Source organism: Marmota marmota, unplaced genomic scaffold (genome assembly GCF_001458135.2).
Source record: "Marmota marmota marmota unplaced genomic scaffold, marMar, whole genome shotgun sequence".
NCBI classification, from domain to species: domain Eukaryota; kingdom Metazoa; phylum Chordata; class Mammalia; order Rodentia; family Sciuridae; genus Marmota; species Marmota marmota.
In genome coordinates, this window is record NW_025999869.1 from 6,435,836 (window position 1) to 6,454,258 (window position 18,423).

General features: G+C 47.7%; 1 protein-coding gene across 1 annotated transcript in view; it reads right to left on the reverse strand.

Moving 5' to 3' along the window:
• Wwc1 (WW and C2 domain containing 1) overlaps positions 1 to 18,423 on the reverse strand; it is a 145,427-nt gene that overhangs the window by 66,891 nt on the left and 60,113 nt on the right. The window contains exons 2-3 of the mRNA XM_015492560.1: positions 12,828 to 12,937; positions 3,508 to 3,711 (exon numbers count right to left, since the gene is read on the reverse strand). Coding sequence (XP_015348046.1) covers positions 3,508 to 3,711; positions 12,828 to 12,937 — 314 coding nt within the window. The remainder of the gene's footprint in view (positions 1 to 3,507; positions 3,712 to 12,827; positions 12,938 to 18,423) is intronic.

Here is an 18,423-nt window from a genome sequence, read left to right on the forward strand (position 1 = left end):
TTAGGAAACTGTTCTATGTGTTTTCTCTAGGCCACCGCTTTTCACCTGGGGCCAACTTTCACTCCCAGAGCACATCTGGAGATGTCTGGAAACAATTTTGTTTGTCACAACTTGGGGGTGAAAGGTGCTACCGGCATCCAGTGGGTACAGATCAGGGATGCTGCAAACATCCTCCAACATGCAGGGTAGCCTCTGCAAAGATCTATCAAGCCCTAAATGTCAACCATGCTGCAGTTGAGAGACCTTAAGATGGACCTGCCAGAGGAAGGCACTCATAGTATTTCAACAACTAAACATAAGGAATCTGAGATTTTGAGAGTTCACATATGCTCCCTAAGAGGACATGCTCGGTGCTGCTAGAGCAGACCCTGGGCCCCAGGCCTTCTGACCCCAGAGTCCCCAGACCATCACCTCCTGCCAAAGCGTTTGTCATGAGAATGCTTCATTCTTGCAGTATCTGTCTCTTTTCCCCCAGCTGAGTTTTAATTTTGGACACTTTATATCCACATATCACTTGACAGAATAATATAATGACTATTGATACATCCTCCCCTAGACTCACCAGTTTTCAGTATATTTCTACATTTGTTCTACCGATCCCGCCTCCCACCCCGATTCTTCCTCTCAAGTCGGTGCCTGGTTTATAGCCTACAACAAATGGTCAATGTGTCATCGACATCCGCTGATGTGCTCAGTTGGCTTAGCTTTTCCCCTTTTTCTTTACTTTTACTCCCCCAGCCCTGATCTTTCTCAGAACAAGTTGCAGACAGGATGCACATGCACCTTCTGAAAACACACTCTCCACATGCCCATAATGCCATTATTACACCTAAGAAAGTTCTGCAGTGGTCTGAGAATGTCTTTTATGGCCATTTCTTCCCCGGTGTGTCGTCTTATTTAGGACGCCAGCATTTCATTTGGCTCGTAGGTTGCTTTAGGCTTTTCAAGATCTAGGCCAATTACCTGGCAGATTACTGCATGTTGTGTATCTGGCTGCATTCATGAAGCAGATGTAATATTTCTGTGAAGGATTTGGTGATGTTTTCACTACATCACATTGGAGGGCATATGAGGTCAACTGGCCTCGTTATTGTTGGTGCTAATTTCACCACCCATGTAAAGTGGTGGCTGCTAATTTCCAATGGAAAAGTGCATTTTACCCTCTGAAGTTAGAAAGTAATTTGGGGGGTAATACTTTAGGACCATGTAAACATCCTGCCCAATAGGAAACCTTGTTTTATGTACGTCTGCTCCTTTTCCAACAGTGGAACTTGGGGACGGGGTGGGGAGGAAACCTCTTTATCTCTTTAAACCTAAGTTTCACTAGAAGCAATAATATCTCCTTTCCAGGATGGTGGTAATGATAACACTAGGCATTGAGTTCATGTGTGAAAGCCCTAGCCCTAAAGTGATGGTATTTGGAGGTGAGGCTCAGGAAGATAACTAGGTTTTGATGAAGTCATGAGGGTAGGGCTGCCATCATAGGATAGTGACTTTACAAGAAGAAACAGAGAGTGAGCTGTCACCTTCTCTTTCAGTCACGTGCAGGAATAGGGAGAAGACTGCCGTCAGCAAGCCCAGAGAGCCTGGACCAGCACCTGACCACACCAGCCCCTTTGTAGCAGATGTCCAGCCTCCAGAGCTGCAAGGAAAAAAATGTCTGTTGCGTAAGCCCCTGGTCCTTGGTCTATGGTATTTTGTTATGGCAGCCCAGGCTAAGACAGATTCACAGCAGTCTCTAGAACATTACCTGACCCAGAAATGGCTAATGAATGCAATGTAGTTCTTCTCTGTCATCTCTGAGATTCTAGAAGTTTTCCTGAGTGTCCAAGGAAAAGGGCAGGGCTGGGACCGCGAGCAACACATCATGGTTTGGCCCACCCTGCTAGCAGAATGAACTTTCAGAGCAAGGGCTTCACACAGGACCAGTGACCAGTGACCCAACCAAGCCAGAGCCACCCTGACACCCTGGAGATTCAGGCTGGTCCCCAAGGCCACACTGAATGTGTTGGGGAAAATGACAAAATGAAACTTACTGCTGTGACTCACCATGAAGACCCTGGGAACAGCATTGATCCTAAACCTTAGTTTCCTTATCTGTTAAAGGGGGATGTGAATTAAGCTTGAATTAATGCTTGAACTGTGCTTGGGTTGTACAGAACTGTCATGAAGATGGAATAAAACAGTCCTTCTTCAAGGACAAGGAGGAATTGCCTTGCAAATTGATCATACTGTAGTGGAGTGCTGGTGTGTAATGAGTGCTCAGCAAGCACAGAAATATTTGGTTATTTAAAAATAGTGTAAGAGACAAAAAGGTCATTGTGATCCTGGACAGCTACCAATCTGGTAACTCCCAGCCCTGGGAAAGAAAGACAAAGGGGATACTGGCCTACCTGCTTCCCTCCTGGGGACACTAGGGTAAATAGGGAAGGTAGGAGCCCTGCCCTTGTAAAGCCTCCTTACAGTGGGAGCAGACGTGTTGGAAACCCACAACGAGAAAGATCCACAGAGCCACGATGAGGCCATGGTGGGGAAGGGGGCCCCCCTTTTTTGGTAAGTACTGAGGATGGAACCCATGGCTTTGATCATGCTAAGGAAGCACTCTACCACCAAACTACATCCCTAGCCCTTTTTATTTTACTTTGAGACAGGGTTTTCTCAGTTGCCCAGGCAGCTTCGAAACTGCAATCTTCCTGCCTCAGCCTCCTGAGCAGCTGGGGTTACAGGCACGTTAGCCTGCCCATCAGGAAGGGGGCTTTTGACAGAGTTGTCAGAGCAAACCTCTCAGAGGCAAGGGCCTGAGGATGAGGCTTCAAGGACAAGGAGGAGTTGCCTTGCAAGTCGATCAAGAGAAAAGCCTCCTAGGAAGGGAAACAGCAAATGCAAAGACCCGGATGTGGAGCTTGCAGGACAGAGCAGGAGGCAGACTGAGGGCATAGGACGGGAGCAAAGTGGTGCATCTGCATCCAAGTGATGAACACAGGAGAGGAGGCCGGGTTGCAGCAGAGCCTGATCACATAGGGCTCTGTGGGCCTCGGGAGGACTGGAGGCTGTTTGCTGGTTTTCCCATTGCAATATACATAACGAATATTTTAATGATTTTTCAATGTACTGTTCATGGCATTAAGTACATGCCCATTGTTGGAAGATACTGCCATCCATCACTACTATCTCAAGAACTTTGTCATCTTCACAAACCAAAACTCCTCTCTCTGCTCCCCACCTCCCGTAGCCACTCACGGGTTTTAAACAAGGAGATGCACAATCCGGGTGGCATTCTAAGAAGGTCACAGGAAATGGAATACAATCCAATGTAAATGGTCAATGAATCGCAGCGAGCACAGGTTAGGAGCAGGAGGAGCAGTGGAGAGGAGGGTGGTTTAAATGAGGAGTGAGGATGGAGAAAGACAGGCAGATTTCAGACGTACTGAGAAGCAATGGTGGCAGCACGAAGCATGGCCATTCCTGGCAGGTACTGGCAGAGCGGGGATAGTGGGAGGTACTCACAGCTGACCTGGGAGCCCAGCTTGTGCTCCCAGACGGCATGTAGCTGCTGATACTCCTGCTGCGCGAGCTCCAGGCGCTGCTGCTTCACCTGGTAGATCTCCTTTTGTGCACTCAGAGCCTCCTGGGCCACCACCAGGTAATCCTTCAGCATGTGCTCCTGCTCCCGCCGCCATTGTACTCGGGGATCCTCAATCTGAGTGGTTTCTGGAACAGAACCCAGAGATCCTAAGTCAGCATCTGAGAAATAAAGGTTGGGTTAGTCTCCTGTGGAATCTTCACCACCAGAAAACAAAGGCAAAAGGCATAGAAACTCACAATAAATGTAAATGGGTTAAAATCTCTAAATGACAAAGCCTCCATTTGGATTAGTCACATAAATAGAAAATAAACCAACAGAGGTTTTGTCAATCTCCACACTAAACGTCAATCTCTGTCTGAGAACAGCCGGAAGGAAAAGCAAGCTGGAGTTCTAAGCAAGACACAGAGGCCCAAGGGCATCACAGACGGTCAAGGTCATCTGTTTCAGTGAAGAGTAAAGGAAAGGAATAACTATGTCAGAGAATATGGAGAAATAGAAACTCTATAGCTTGATAGAAATATAAATTACAACAGTCTTACTAGAGGGCTACCTGACCATGCAAATTAGGAGTCTTAAAAAAGTTAATAAACTTGACCAATCATTCGTTCTATAATAATTTATCATAAAAATGATTCTTAAAATCCAAGCAAAGATGCATTTGTACAAAATCATGATAATAAGCATCAAGTACATCCTTCACGTTTACTTTCTACAAAGCATTGTTCTAGGAACTTCATATGTATTTACTTCTTCAATCCCTATACTAACTTATAAAGTAGATTCTTTTCCTATCCCCATTATACAAAAAAGAAAAATATGGCACAGAGAGGCTAATTAACTTGCTCAAGGTTATACAGGAAATAACTGCTTGAATAAAGATGTTCTACTTACATAGCACAGTATAATGCAGCCACTAATAATAATGCCTTTGAAGGAAAATTAACAAAATGCAAATGTGCTTCTGATATAAAAGTAAATGGAAATGAACCTGCAAACTGAATAAATAATTTTGTATTTATCAAAATAAAATAAATATATACATTCTCAAAATGATTAGGAGGATAAAACAAAATCTTAACAACCAACTGGGAAGTAGGTTATTTTTTTTTAGGCTTTTTAAAACAGGTGTATAACAAACATGAACAATGAAAATCCAAAACATTAAAAGGGTTGATGTTCTTTCAATGCAGCTGAACTAGGCATGAAGGCTCACAACTGCACTCAGGAGGCTAGGGAAGGAGGATCACAAGTTTGAGGCCAGCCTCAGCATTCTATTGAGACCTTGCCTCAAAATAAAATTTTAAAAAGGGCTGGGGATGTAGGTTAGAGGTAGAGTGCTTGCCTCACCTGCACAATGCCCTGGGTTCTATGCCCAGGACTGCAAAAAAAAAAAAAAAGACAAAACCCTTCTGCCTAGCAGACAAGAAGCAGGCAAAGGATTATCAAAGAATCCTCAGTTATCTCCTGTTGTCGGGAGAAGAGATCGTACAATCATGCCACCTAGTAACCAGCCTGTAGGCAGGCTTTTGCTTAGCCCAGAGTATTAGTAATTTTGAACTGATTATGAAAAAGTAAAAATAAGGAGATACATTCATTAAAATCTTCATTTGAAACTTTTCTGGGTCATTCAGAAGATCTGTCCATCTTGGGATCACAATTGGCCACTGGCCCCAGCACTCCGTTCTTCTACACCAGGTCTGCTGTATTCATTTATGTCACGTGCCTCTGAGGACATATGAGTCTGTGCCTCCTAATCTAGGCCCTCCAGCTCCCTTCCTCTGAGGGTCCATGAGCATCTCCAGTGAAGGAGGGAAGGATCAAAGAAACAGAGGGCCAGGTTCGCATTCCTGCCACAAAGGCTGTGTTCCCAGGGGCAGGTGGCTCAACCTCTCTGAATCTACTTCTGCACCTGTTAAGAGAAGAATAATGGACTCTCATCACTGTTCCCAAGAAAACTGTGAGGCACCTTGTCCAGGTTCAGCAAGCAAACCATGGTGAAAGGAAAACCAAACTCCTGCCTCGGGCCAGCCTTCCGGATGTCTGTGACTGGCTATTCTGCAAGCTCTTCCTCCTCCCTCTGAGAAGGAAAATAGGTGTGAAGATTGCAGACAGGGACTGGAGAATTGCTTTTCATGAGGACAGCTTTACGTCCCTTCAACCAGACAAGAGGGAGGAGCCAGCCAGAGAGGGAGAAGGAGGGGAGGAAGAGGAAGAAGAAGAAGAAAAAGAAGGAGAAAGAAGAAGAAAAAGGAGGAGAACGAGAAGAAAAATGAAGAAAGAAAAAAGATGAAGAGGAGAAAAAGGAAGAGGAGGAAGAGAAACAGGAGGAGGAGGGGCGTGTGCAGTGGTGGGCGGCAGGGTGGCTGGGTAGGAGACTGTGGCTTTCCTGCAGGGACTAACCCACTGGCACAGGCCACAGAAAAGAAGCTTGGTGTGTCTTGGCCAGGCTCAAGATGTGTTTTAAGTCTGTCAACTGTTCTTCCCGGTACTGGGGACGGGACCCAGGGCCGTGTGGCTCTAGGTAACTGCTCTACCACAGTGCTACGCCTGGCTCTGAGAATTAAATTTTAACCTTCAGAGCTAGGGGTTTGCTCGGTGGTAGAGTGCTTGTCTCGTCTGTGCAAGGCCCTGGATTCAATAGGCTGTGCTACAAAAAGAAATACATGCATAGTTCTCATTGAAAAAAAATGATTAAAAAGATACGAAAAAGAAAAATTCTACAATTCTACCATTACAAAGTTACAAAGTAAAGAAGTGAGAGTTTCCATCACTCCAACACTAACAGAGGGTGCCCCCTCATTACTAAAAATCCTTGTTTATGATATGCAAAGTTATCTGTACACAAATAAGTAAATAATATAAAGTTATATTTACTGCAACATGACCCATGTCAGATATAATGATCATCAACTTGCTTTCACCTCCAGGAGATGTATCATGTTCTTTATAGGTGTATGATCTTTTAAAGATCTGCATAGTACTCCACGGTATGGTATGAGGTTTTATTGAACCAGACTTCCATTGGGAAACATCTGGATTCTTTTCAGGTCTTTTACAATTAATAGTACAGTGATGAGCCTTAAAAACGTACTTCTATGAATCTGTGCTGATTCTGAAGGGCAGATTTCTTAAAAGAGGAAGACTATGCATCTTTTAAATTTGAGTAGATACTACCAAACTACCTTCTCAAAGGTTCTGCTAATTTCTATACTTAAAAATCCACCTATGAAAGCCCTTTTCCCCAATTCTCAAAAAATCGCTGAGCCTCCTCTAGTGAGTGATTTGGGGTCTTCACTGCACATTGGAATCAGCTAACGAGTTTCCTGCAACAAAATCAGGCCCAAACCCTGCCCCAGAACTCTTCAATCAGAATAGGGCACGGGGACCTTCCACAGGGCTAGGATGTAGCTCAGCGGTAGAGCACTTGCCTAGCATGCACCAGGCCCTGGGTTCCATCCCCAGCACCAAAGAACGAGTTTCTTCACCCAGAGAATTGTTAAACTCTGCAGCCCGGGCCCCACACCTGGACAGACCACAGGGCCACCTCTGGAGGTGGGAACAAGGTGATGGTGGTTTATGAAGTTCCCCAGACAATTCCCATGTGGCCAAAGGTGAGAACCAGTGTGCAAGAGATGACAACACCAAGGGACCCACAGTCACTGAGGCTGGCAGGGGGAAGCTGAGCTCTGGGCAAGGCCACCTGCTAGAAGCTGGATGGAATGTGGGTTCCCAGACAGGTACCCTCCATCACAGCTGGGTGGGTCCTCCTTGGTATGCTCTGGTTGGAGTCTGGGAGTCCACATTTCTTTTGGCCTCAGACCTAAACTCTGCTCCTTGGAATACAAAGGTATGTGGGTCCTTTAACTGACAGCCTGGCCTGGCTTTCCTACCATTTGTGGTAGCCCCTCCTCTCCCCTGTAGTGTAAACCAAAACAGATGCTTAGGTGCACAAACAGACAAACACAACACATACTCACACCAGAACACTGGTCTTCAACCTGGCTACACAGTGGAACTACCCTGAGATGTCTATAAAATTGGTGTGCAGTATGAAGTAGGAATCAATGTGTGGTTTAAATAAACTCCAACCGAGGCACAGTTTACACACGATGAAGTGGTTTAAGGTGTGCAGTTTAACAAATGCATATATCCTAAACCACCACTCCAATCACTTTTAGATTTCCTTTAGCCCAAGACACCCCTGTGCTCTTTCCTAGTCAATCCTCTCCATTCCCCGCCCCCACCATCCCCCTTCCAGTTTTAGACCTTGACAATAGACAAACTCGTTCAGCAGATGTTCTGGGTCTTGCTTCTTTGGACCAGCATCAGGATTTTGAGATTCATTTCTGTCATAGCTTCAGCTGTCCCTTTCTTGCTATTGCAATTGTCAATTTTTAAGTCATTCAATGAGTATGTGGTGGTACCTCATGGTAGCTTTAATTTGTATTTCCCTGAAACCAACAATGTAAAGCACAATTTTATGTGCCGATTGGTTATGTGCATTTCTTCATTAGGAAGTGCAAAAATATCTTTTGCCTTTTTTTTTTTTTTTTAATTGGCTTGCTGGGCTTAGCATCAGGTTATAGGAGCTCTGTATAAGAGTCAGAGAGATATATTATAAACATTTTCTCCTCATCTGTGGCTTTCCTTTTCAGTTTTTCTCTTGAAAAACAGAGGTTTTAAGTTGATGAAACTCAATTTACTAATTGTTCTTTTTTGGTAAGTCCTTTTTGTAACTTGTCCCCAGTAAAAACAAACAAAAACAACAAAACCTTTGGCTACCATAAAATCTTGCAAATTTTCTCCTGTGTTTACTTCTCCATGCGTTAGTGTTTACATTGCCCATTTTGAGTTTACTTTCCTATATGGCATGAGGCAGCAATAAAGTGCAGGTGTATTTTTTTATTGTTTCCATGTGGATACCAGTTGTAGCAGCAACTGCTGAAAAGACCATCCTTGAAGGGCACTGACTTTTTAAAAGCTGCCTCAATGGTCATGTCACATGCTGTTAGTGCTGAGCTGGTCACTGTTAAGGGGTCCCTCCCTTAGCCTTGCCCTTCTGCCACCACTGTTCTTCCTCAAGTCTATCTCACCAAAAGAGGTGACCTGGAGAGACTTTTAGAGATCACCATAGCCAACTATTCTTCATTTGCTTTTATAAATTTTAAAATTTGGGGGGAAGTACTGGGGACTGAACTCAGGGGCACTCAACCAAAGAGCTACAACCCCAACCCTATTCGGTATTTTATTTAGAGACAGGGTCTCGCTGAGTTGCCTAGCACCTCGCTATTGCTGAGGCTGGCTTTTAACTCTTGATCCTCCTGCCTCAGCCTCGAGAGTTGCTGGGATTATAGGCGTGGGCTACTGCGCCCAGCCCGGCTTGCTTTTATTGAAGTTATACAACAACTTAATAATTCAGCAGCCTGAAAACTTTCCTTCCTAAACCGTCATGTCCCCATCCCTTTCTCCCTCATATCCCTCTGCCTGGGAGATAGCTACTTCCAATAGGAGCTGGGCTGGCTCAGTAAAGTTGTGGTTGAGAAGCACTCCTCCCCATCTCTGCCCAAGAGCCACACCTCTGCACGTGCTGCTGGCACGTGGGAGTACCACACTCCTGAGCTGTGTGCCCACCGGTCTCCTACACACGCACTACAAACACACCCACAAGGCAACAGCACTGTATTTTCCAAAAGCTATAACAATAACAACAAAAGCAACTGTCTTAAAACAACCGAACATCTGGAAAACATTCAACACTGGCACCACACAGGCCAAACCTATGATCAACTAATCAAAAAAAAAAAAAAAAAATCAAAAGAAATGAAGACAGCCCCATTCTGAGGAAGGTGGGAGGAAACCAGCACACTTACAGCTTGTGGTACAGTGGACTGATGGGAGCTTTTGAGAAGACTCATTAATCAAGGGAGACATCCCAAAGTCCCTAAAGTGTTATAACCTTTGACTTCATTATTCTATTCGGTCATCCCTTGGTTTCCTCAGGGCATTGATTCCAGGACCTCCAAGGATACTAAAATATATGGGTGCTCAAGTCCTTACATGAAATGGGGTGAGCCAGGCATGGTGGCACATGCCTACTGTATTCCCAGTGGCTTGGGATCCTAAGGCAGGGGGATTGCAAGTTCAATGCCAGCCTCAGCAACTTTGCAAGATCCTTTTCAACTGTCTCTAAATAAAAGACTTTTTTAAAGAAAGGGCTAGGGTTGTAGCTCAGTGATTAAGAACCCCCCCACACCAAAAAAAAATTAAAATAAACTGGCGTAGTATTTATATGCAACATATGTGCATGAATCTGTATGCTTTACGTCACTTCTAGACTGCAATACCTAGCAAATGTAAATGCCATGTAAGGAACTGTCACACTGGGTTGTTTGGGGAACAGTGACAAGGAAAAAAGAATGTGGATGTTCAGTACAGAAGCAATGTTTTTTTCAAATAGTTTCAATCCAAGGCTCGTTGAACCCACAAATGCAGAACCTGTGGATACAGTACTCAGAAAACACATCATTAGAAAAATTATAGAGAGAAAAACAATATAAAGATTCCCTACTTTTAACAAGTAAAAGGGGCAAAACCATCTGGCGGCCCTCTGCCAATGTCCTCGCCCCTGGTCCTCACTCACTGTGTGGACACTGCCCTGCTCACCGACTCCTGAATTAACTAAGTGTGATCACACCTTGCAGCTTCGCTCTCTACTCTGAATGGCTACCTGACTTCTTTCTAGCTCAGATCTCCTGGTCTCAACAAGCTCTTCTTTCCTGAAGATCATATTTCTTACTGTCATTGGCCACCGTCACCACCATCCCTCCCTGACCACCCCAGTCACACACTTGACCCCACATTCTTTCCCCATCGTACAAAAGATTTTCTAACATACTACATCATCTGTTCATTCAGTTTATTTTCTGTCTCTTTTGCCAAAAATGAAACCTCTATAAAAGAAAAGATCTTTGTCACTTTACACTCCTGTGTATTCCCAGCTCCCAGAAAACGTGCTCAATAAATATTTGCTAAATGAATGAAAGTTAGATGGTAAATTTATGAGTAAACTGTTGTTTGATTATGCTGATCTATAACTCTGTGTGTGTGTGTGTGTGTGTGTGTGTGTGTTATTGGGAATTGAACCCAGGGATGCTTACCTACTGAGCCACATCCCAAGCCCCTTCTTGTATTTTATTTATATAGACAGGTCTTAAGGCCTTGCTGAAGCTGGTTTTGAACTCACAATCCTCCTGCTTCAGCCTCCCGAGCCACTGAGATTACAGGTATGCACCACTGCGCCTGGCCTGATCTATAACTCTGGAGAGGGGTTTCAGTCCACAAACAACACATACACAAAAGACTGGTCTGAGTCCACCGTTCCAGATGTTCGGGTCTCAAAGCTCACATTCAAGCTAAATTCATATCAATGGCTCCATTGGCAGAAGTGGTTTCCTCTACCCTGTGACATCACCTGCATACCAAAAGAGAGCTCACAGCCTGACAGCTAGTAAAACTACCACGCAGAATTATTCCAGTTTGTGGTACCTTTAATCACCCCTCCCTGCATACACCCTGTGTCTGCCTTCAGCCCCTCAAGGATACATTCACCATGGCCTGCTATTCCTTGCTTCCTTCCATCTCTCCAGCAACTCCCAGAAGCACCTTAAAATCCCACTCCTGCCATGAGATTTTAATGAGGGGGATGCTCTCAGCAATTAGAAGCAGGAAAGGGCTGATTAAGGCTCCGTACAGCGGTACAGCAGCGTTTAACCCGACAGCCCAAGCAGCCCGCCGAGCGCTAACCTCATTCCCCACACACACTCAATTAGGCATATTTACTTCTCATTATCCAGGACACAATCCTGAGTGCTAATAAAGACCTTTGCTACCCCCAACAATGCAATTAATGCCATTAGCTGTCTCTCAGAAACTCTTATACACTTTGGTACCCACCACAGTCTGCTCATTCATCCACCTCGTGCATTCATGCACGCATGCCCTCTTCTATTTAATAAAAGTCAAGGCCACACCTACTATGCATCTCACCAGGCAAAGGATTGGGGCTCAGGAAATGAATGGGACAGTCACCATACTAGGAGAACTTGCAATGACAGGTAAATGAAACTCAGAAGCACGACCCCACTCTCCAGCCCCAGCAGAGCCCCAGTTCAGCCACCGTTTTGCTGAGTCTTGAGCAGCCGATTACCACCTCTAGGTCCTATTTATAAGATGAGGACAGTCATTGTAACATCCCCTGGGGTAACTGGGGAATTAAAGGAGATAACAATGGCTGTGGAGCGCCTACCATTGTGCATGGCACAGAGCATGCGCTCCATAAACAGGTGCCCTAAGGAGCTGGTGCCCTACTCTTCAGACTTTGCCAGGCATATCCCACCCACTGCAGTCCCGTCTCCTCTTGCCTGAAAGAGGAGGGAATCCGAAAGAGAATCCTATCGTTTTGATAACCAAGAGCAAATCAGGAAAATCCTTTTCCTCTGAACACATGGACAAATGGGGCAGCAGACTGAGAAGGACAGGGATGCTCTTGGCTAAGGGGGCTGCACAGTGAATGAAACCCAGACACACGTGGGCTCTCCGGCTGGAGAACTGTTCTCCACATTCTACCACCTGTCAGACAAGCTTCCATCATCGTCCCAGAAACAGAGATACAAGGAATCTTTGTACTGGGGACCACAGATATGAAGTGAGGGTGGGCTGGCTGGCACAGTGGGCCAGAGACACAGACACACGCAGACCAATCTACTATGGTCATATGTACGTACGAGCTGCTCAGAATTTTCTAGGGCTCTGGCTTCTCCAAAACTGTCTGTCAATGACAATGACACATCTACTTTTTTTAGGGAGGGAGGCAAGATGCACATAAATCTATATATGTGAAAAAAAGAATATATGCATGTATACATACATACACACAATCACATAGGATCAGGAAATGTCTGAAATGATACACCAGACACTGTTAGCAATGGCGGCCTCTATAAAATAGAGGAAGTGGACGACAAGAGGAGTTTTACATTCGATGCAAAATTCTTCTAAACTGTTGTTTTTCATGAGCATATATTATCTATCTATAGCCACACTGACATCTCTATCTACGTCTTCATAAAACAAAACACAATCTGGCGTGGAGAATGTCTGCTGTGGCTCTTCCAGATTTGGAGGGGGTGGGCGTGGGGAGGGAGCTGGATGAGGAGGGGAGGCAGGACAGCCGGGAACTTACTGGTGTTGTGGTCTATGAAGTAATCTCCAACTTGTGGGTCATACGCCTCTTCCCATCCCAGTGGCAGCTCATCACTAATGCAGTCAGCAAAGGTGAGCGGTTTGGTGTACCTGGCAAGGGAGAGGAGAAACAGACTCCATCAGCCTAGAGTCCCCCAAGCTCCTGCGACCTGCTGCTCCTCAGGGCTGGCCCAACAGACCCAGAAGTTCTGCACTGTTATGCCACCAGCTCCACCCTCTCCCTTGTTCTGGGAAGGTGACCATATTCTGCGGCAGCATCAGACAAGGTCACCCTGGGAAGGAGGCCATCTTGAGCCCTGGCTTTGGTAGGGGCCTGAGCCAGTCACCTTCCTACTCTGGGCCTCGATTCCCACATCTCTAACTGAGGGTCTGCAGGATGGAGCTCTAAGGTCAAGTCTTGGCTTTTTGGCTTGGACTCCAGTCATCTCTGGCCTTCCCACCTGTAACTTGCTGGCCACCCGGTCTCCAGTCTTTACCCTGGCTCTCTCCTGTGTTTGCTGTGCCCACTTGCCCTGCAAAAAGCTGGCTTACCACAGCATCTAGAACAGAAGATGCTCCACCCCTGTGAGCTGGGCCAGGGAGAAGTATTTATTTGCTGATTGCAATGGTTCCCAACTGTCTGTACCCACTGCTGTCCCTCCCTAGACAAGCCCAGTCAAACTTATCTTTTGGCAATAACTACACTCTCTGTCCCATCTCATGGAGAGGGAAGTGGTGGTGATCTTAGTGGCTAAATCAAATAGGCAAATCACCCAACTAAACCAACAAAGGCTTGTGAAGCCTGGAAAACTATTACAAACCATTTATCGAGTATTTTCATCAGATCACGGGGAACCAGGAATCCAGGCACATGGGACTCAGCAGGAGTGGCTGCTTTAGATAGCCACTTTGGTTTCTTCCCATTGCTGCCTCTGCCTAAGACACTCATTCTAATATTCCCTACTTCCTCCCCCTCGCTTCTGGAGGCCCTGGGGGCTCTGCTTTGTACTCTGCTTTGTACAGATTGGCAAACTGAGGCACAGTGGTAGAGAATCAGAATGAATTTGGAGGGAAACTGTTAAGATGCACATTAAAAACGTTACCTGAAGAGTTATCTGGGTATAAGGATTTTGGATGCAATTTAAATATTTTTCTTTTTTCTTAAAACTAAATCCCCTGTAATGTTCGTACATTAATTATAATTAAAATATTGAACAATAGCTCAGTCCAGGCTTAGAAAGCATGTTATATATCTTCATGTTCCCTGACTGGTCATAGGCGCTCTCACTTGATTCTACCAACTACAGAGAACTACGTCATGTGCTTACTAAACACCAGGCCTCCTGAAGCTCCACTGCTAGATTCCAAGACCTAAGCTTTGCTAATAAATATTAACAAGATAGACTGAGCCTCAGAACTGTCTGGAAAATGAACCCAGTAACCCTAGAGGGACAGAGGGTGAAGCTGAACCAGGGGGACATCTGGAGCAGGTGGGGGCACAGGAAAACCTTTGGATTTCTAGGTCTCAGTGCAAAGATCCTCAATGAAATTATCTATGGCTCTTCCATGAACAGCAATGAGATGTTTCAAAGTCCTCCATACAAATTATCTGCTGAGCTCCCGCCACGCAGGATGGGAATGAGGGTTAGGGGACAGGGCTGAAACACCAAAAATGCATCATTTTTCCAGAAACCGTCAACTCCATGGATGATTCCAAGCTTGCTCGTTGCAAAGTCAGAGCTCAGACGCATGTGAGCTATAAGCGTCAGCAATGTGACAGAAGCAGACGTCCCACCAGGGCTGGTGCGCTGTTTCGTGCTAGCAGACATGGTACCCAGTGGGAATAAAGGAAGCGAGGCAACAGGACCCAAAGTTAGAAGGAGAGGGTGAGAGGAGAGAGGCTTTGGGTTGATATTTGACCTCCCCTGGGATGCAGTCATGGGGCGGTAGGCAGAGGACTGATCCCTGGGCTCTCAGAGAGCTCTTCATGGGGAAGAGAAAAGCTGGTATGGGAAGAACTGTGTAACTTAACAAGAAATCTGGACAGCAAGATTCTCTCTGGAACAAATGCCGAGAGGGAGATGAATTATTCAGTGTGCAGAGACGTGCCATTCAGAGAATCAGGATGGAGAGAAGTGTCTTAGCTGCACTGAGCTAAAACACACACTAGTGCACACTCACTCTTCCTGTCAGCGAGTGAGCGGCGAGGACAGTTCCTCCTGGGGATCTGTGGGTGCTCCTCGGCCTGCAGCACTCCACCCTGCGCAGGTGCCAAGAATGCAAACTGGGAAGAGATGTCTGCTTTGAGATGTGGCCAGGACTTGGGGGCCTGCTGGGGACTCCCAGCCCCAGCTCCTTCCCAGCCAGATCTGCTTGGTCCCAGCCTCCAGCCTCCACATCTTGGGCTGCCCCCAAACCCCAATCATGACATCAAATGACCCAGATGCTGGAGAGGCAAGAGGAAGAAGGACGGAAGGGAAGGGCGCCAGGCAAGAGCGAGCGCTGCCTCTTCTCAATGAGGAATCTCAGAAGGAGTGCAGACATTCCTGAGTGTTTCACAACTGGCCCTCCTGGGGAAACAGCCCGGATGTGTCACCTTGGAGACAGGGAGGTTCTGCCAGGTGCACGCTCGAGGGGCACCTATGGGAGAGCAGAAAGCAGCTCAGGAGTTGGGGCCGCTGGGGAGCAGCTGGTTGCTGCTTGCCAATGGGTTGAGGGGCAAGGTTCCAGGGACACATGCCATAGTGGGCACACAGGGTCCAGGGGGCGTGGTCTTCTCAGGAAGCAGTAGGAGGAGTGGAAAAGCTTCTGCCAAGCGCCCGTCATGGGTGGTGATTCTTTGGGTCTGAGGACAGGTAACCTATGTGCCTACTGCTCCTGAGCAAGCCCAAGTTTCCCAGTCACCTTTTCATTGTCACCAGCGGGACGCTGGCCCCCAACTCACTCCCGCCCTCCGACTCCAAGCCAAGAACTGGCCAGACCCCGGCAGAACCTCTCCTCCCGGCCTGGGCACAGTGGGCAGGCTGGTTCTTCCTGCCCTGGGCCGCTTCAGGCACATTTCCCACAGCTTCGATTTCATAACACCTGGTGACACTCCTTCACCTGCGGCCACAGCCAGGCACCAGGGCCAAGCTGCCCCTGCCCCTTCTGTGCCTGAAGGCCAGGGTGAGAAGGAAGAAGGTGCCCATGTTTGAGGGTCTCCTGCCTTCGTTTAATCAACGTGGATTCCAGCACTTTTATCCACTCATCGAACAAACCAGGCGCAATAAAAATGACCACCTCACAAGTGCAAGAGGACGGGCGAAGCTCACGGTGTAGCTTCCATGATCCGACTGCAGAAGTGGACAGAGCAGGCAGGACCTGCCGTGTGGTCTAAGGGGGGAGACACACCCCCATGGAAGCAAATCAACACCATCATTTCAGAATGCTCAGAAAAGAACAGGGTGTGGAGATCGAGTGCAGAGGGGAGCAGGGGGTCCAGGGAAGCCTCTCAGAGGGGACCTTGGAAAGGGGACCATAGAGTGGGAAGCTGCCAGTCAAGTGATGTTGGTGAGTTTGAGGAGCAAAAAAGCAGCCCGTATGGCTGGAGTGAAGTCAGCCCAGGGAATGGGGTGTGATGGGGAGGTTTTAAGGCCTGGTTTGGGGGGCTATGGAGCCCCTGGAAAGAACTTCAGATCTTACATCCCTGAGTGTCACCCCTTTGCTGAGCCACGGAAGGCAACCCAAAGAAGCTCCCTCCCCACCCTCTGTTCTCCTCCTTCCTCCCTCATCCCAGTTAATGGACCCTGACGGCAGAGACACAGCAGCCCAGGCCCAGGCCCAGGCTAGGCACCAGGAGACGTTGGTTTCTACCCTTCAGAGCAGAGGGTCTGGCACAGAGCCAAGGTTTGCACTTCCACCAGGCAGGGAACCATCCCCACGACATTCCATGACAGCACAGGTGGCCCTAATATTCACAGAGGCTGTGAACCCAGGTAATTAAAGGAGGCAGGGATCTCAACAGGAGGCTCCCCAAGACGCGAAAGGCCGAGGGTTGGGAGAAGGGACAGACCAGCAAGGGGGTGTGATTGAGAGGGCAGGAGGAGGAAGGGGTCCAGGGAGAGGGAAGGACAGCAGTGGTCCTTCACGGATGAGGGCCAGGCAGTGTGGCTCAGGAACGGGATGCCGGGCTGAAACCCAGGCTCCAGCTGCAGCGGTGTTAGGTAACCAGGCTCAGGGGTGTTTCCTTCTGTGAAATGCATGAGAAGTCCAGTCTCAGCAGGGTGTTGTGGGATTAAAGGAGATAACATGTATCAAGTGCTCAGCGCAGGGCCTGGCATGGAACAAGCCCTCCAAAAGGTGGCCTGTGAACGTGATCAGCTGAGAGGTGTCTGTGCACGGAGAATCATGTTGCCCTTCGACTTAAACACGTCAGCTGCCACCACCCTCCTTCCTCACCCCAGGAGATGCAGCGCAGTGGCTGCAGGTGACAGGCTCTGGAGTTGGCCGTCTGGGCACTGGCACTGTCTTTACCAGCTTGTCCCTTAGCAAGCCACCTCTGACTTGCCCCGAGTGACCACCTTGCTAGGATGGGCTGTGCTGAGCCCATGGCACGTTCAGCATGGGCTGCTGAGAGTCAGGGTTGCACCTGTTTTCATGATGGGGAAACTGAGGGAGGTCAGCTATCCAGGCCTGTGTGGCGGACAAGCCCTGCACTGTGCCCACCGTCCCCTTCCTGGAGGAGCCGGCCTGGGAGAGCTCTGCTCAGAAATGAAACCAGCCTGGTCTGGGCATTTGCTCTCTGAAGGAGAAGGTTCCCTTTCTCTGAAGCACTGCCTACCTCTCTCCATTCCCCTCTCTCAACATTCTGCCTCTCCACCTGCGGACTTCCCAGGCCTCCCCACTTGGCTGGGCCGGTGCATCCAGAGGCCCTCCTGGCTTGGCCCTCCCACTCCTGGAATTCTTTTATGGGGAAAAGAGGAGAAGGGGGAGCTGGAGGGAAGATTCCAGACTGTCCCGCCCACCCTCCTCCCCACCTACAGGCTGGGCCTCCACAGGCCAGCGCTCACTAGCCTCTGCCAAGTCTGGGAGGTTATCTCCACTCTGCCCCTGCAGGGTCCCCTGGGATCAGATACCTGCTCCCTCCCTCAGCCTCCATCTCCCTGTGTCCAGGACTGAGCTCATCTCATCTCCTGCAGCTTGGAGCCCGGGCCGCCTGCTGTGGTCTAGGGTCACAGCTCTGACCACCAGACCCCGGATCAGAGCAGGCCAGGTGCTCACCTGACTCCGGCAGGCTGAATTCCGCCTGTAGACATGACAGTTGGTCTTCTGCAGTGCTATATTTTAAACATGGAATTTTCATGCCTTTGTGGGGGAAATTGCCCTCGGTAACCCCGATCTCTCTAGTGTTCCTCCTGTGTCTTGCCTTATCAAGAGGTGGCAAAGGAGAGCAACGAAGAGCTTAGGGGCTCTGGAGCCAGACCCTCCGGGTTTGAATCCAGGTGCTGCCATTTTCTAGCTGTGTGACCTTAGACAAGGTACTAAATTCTCTGTGGTTCAGTTTTCATAGTTGTAAATCAGGAAAAATAACAATACTGAGCAGTCATTCTGCACCAGCA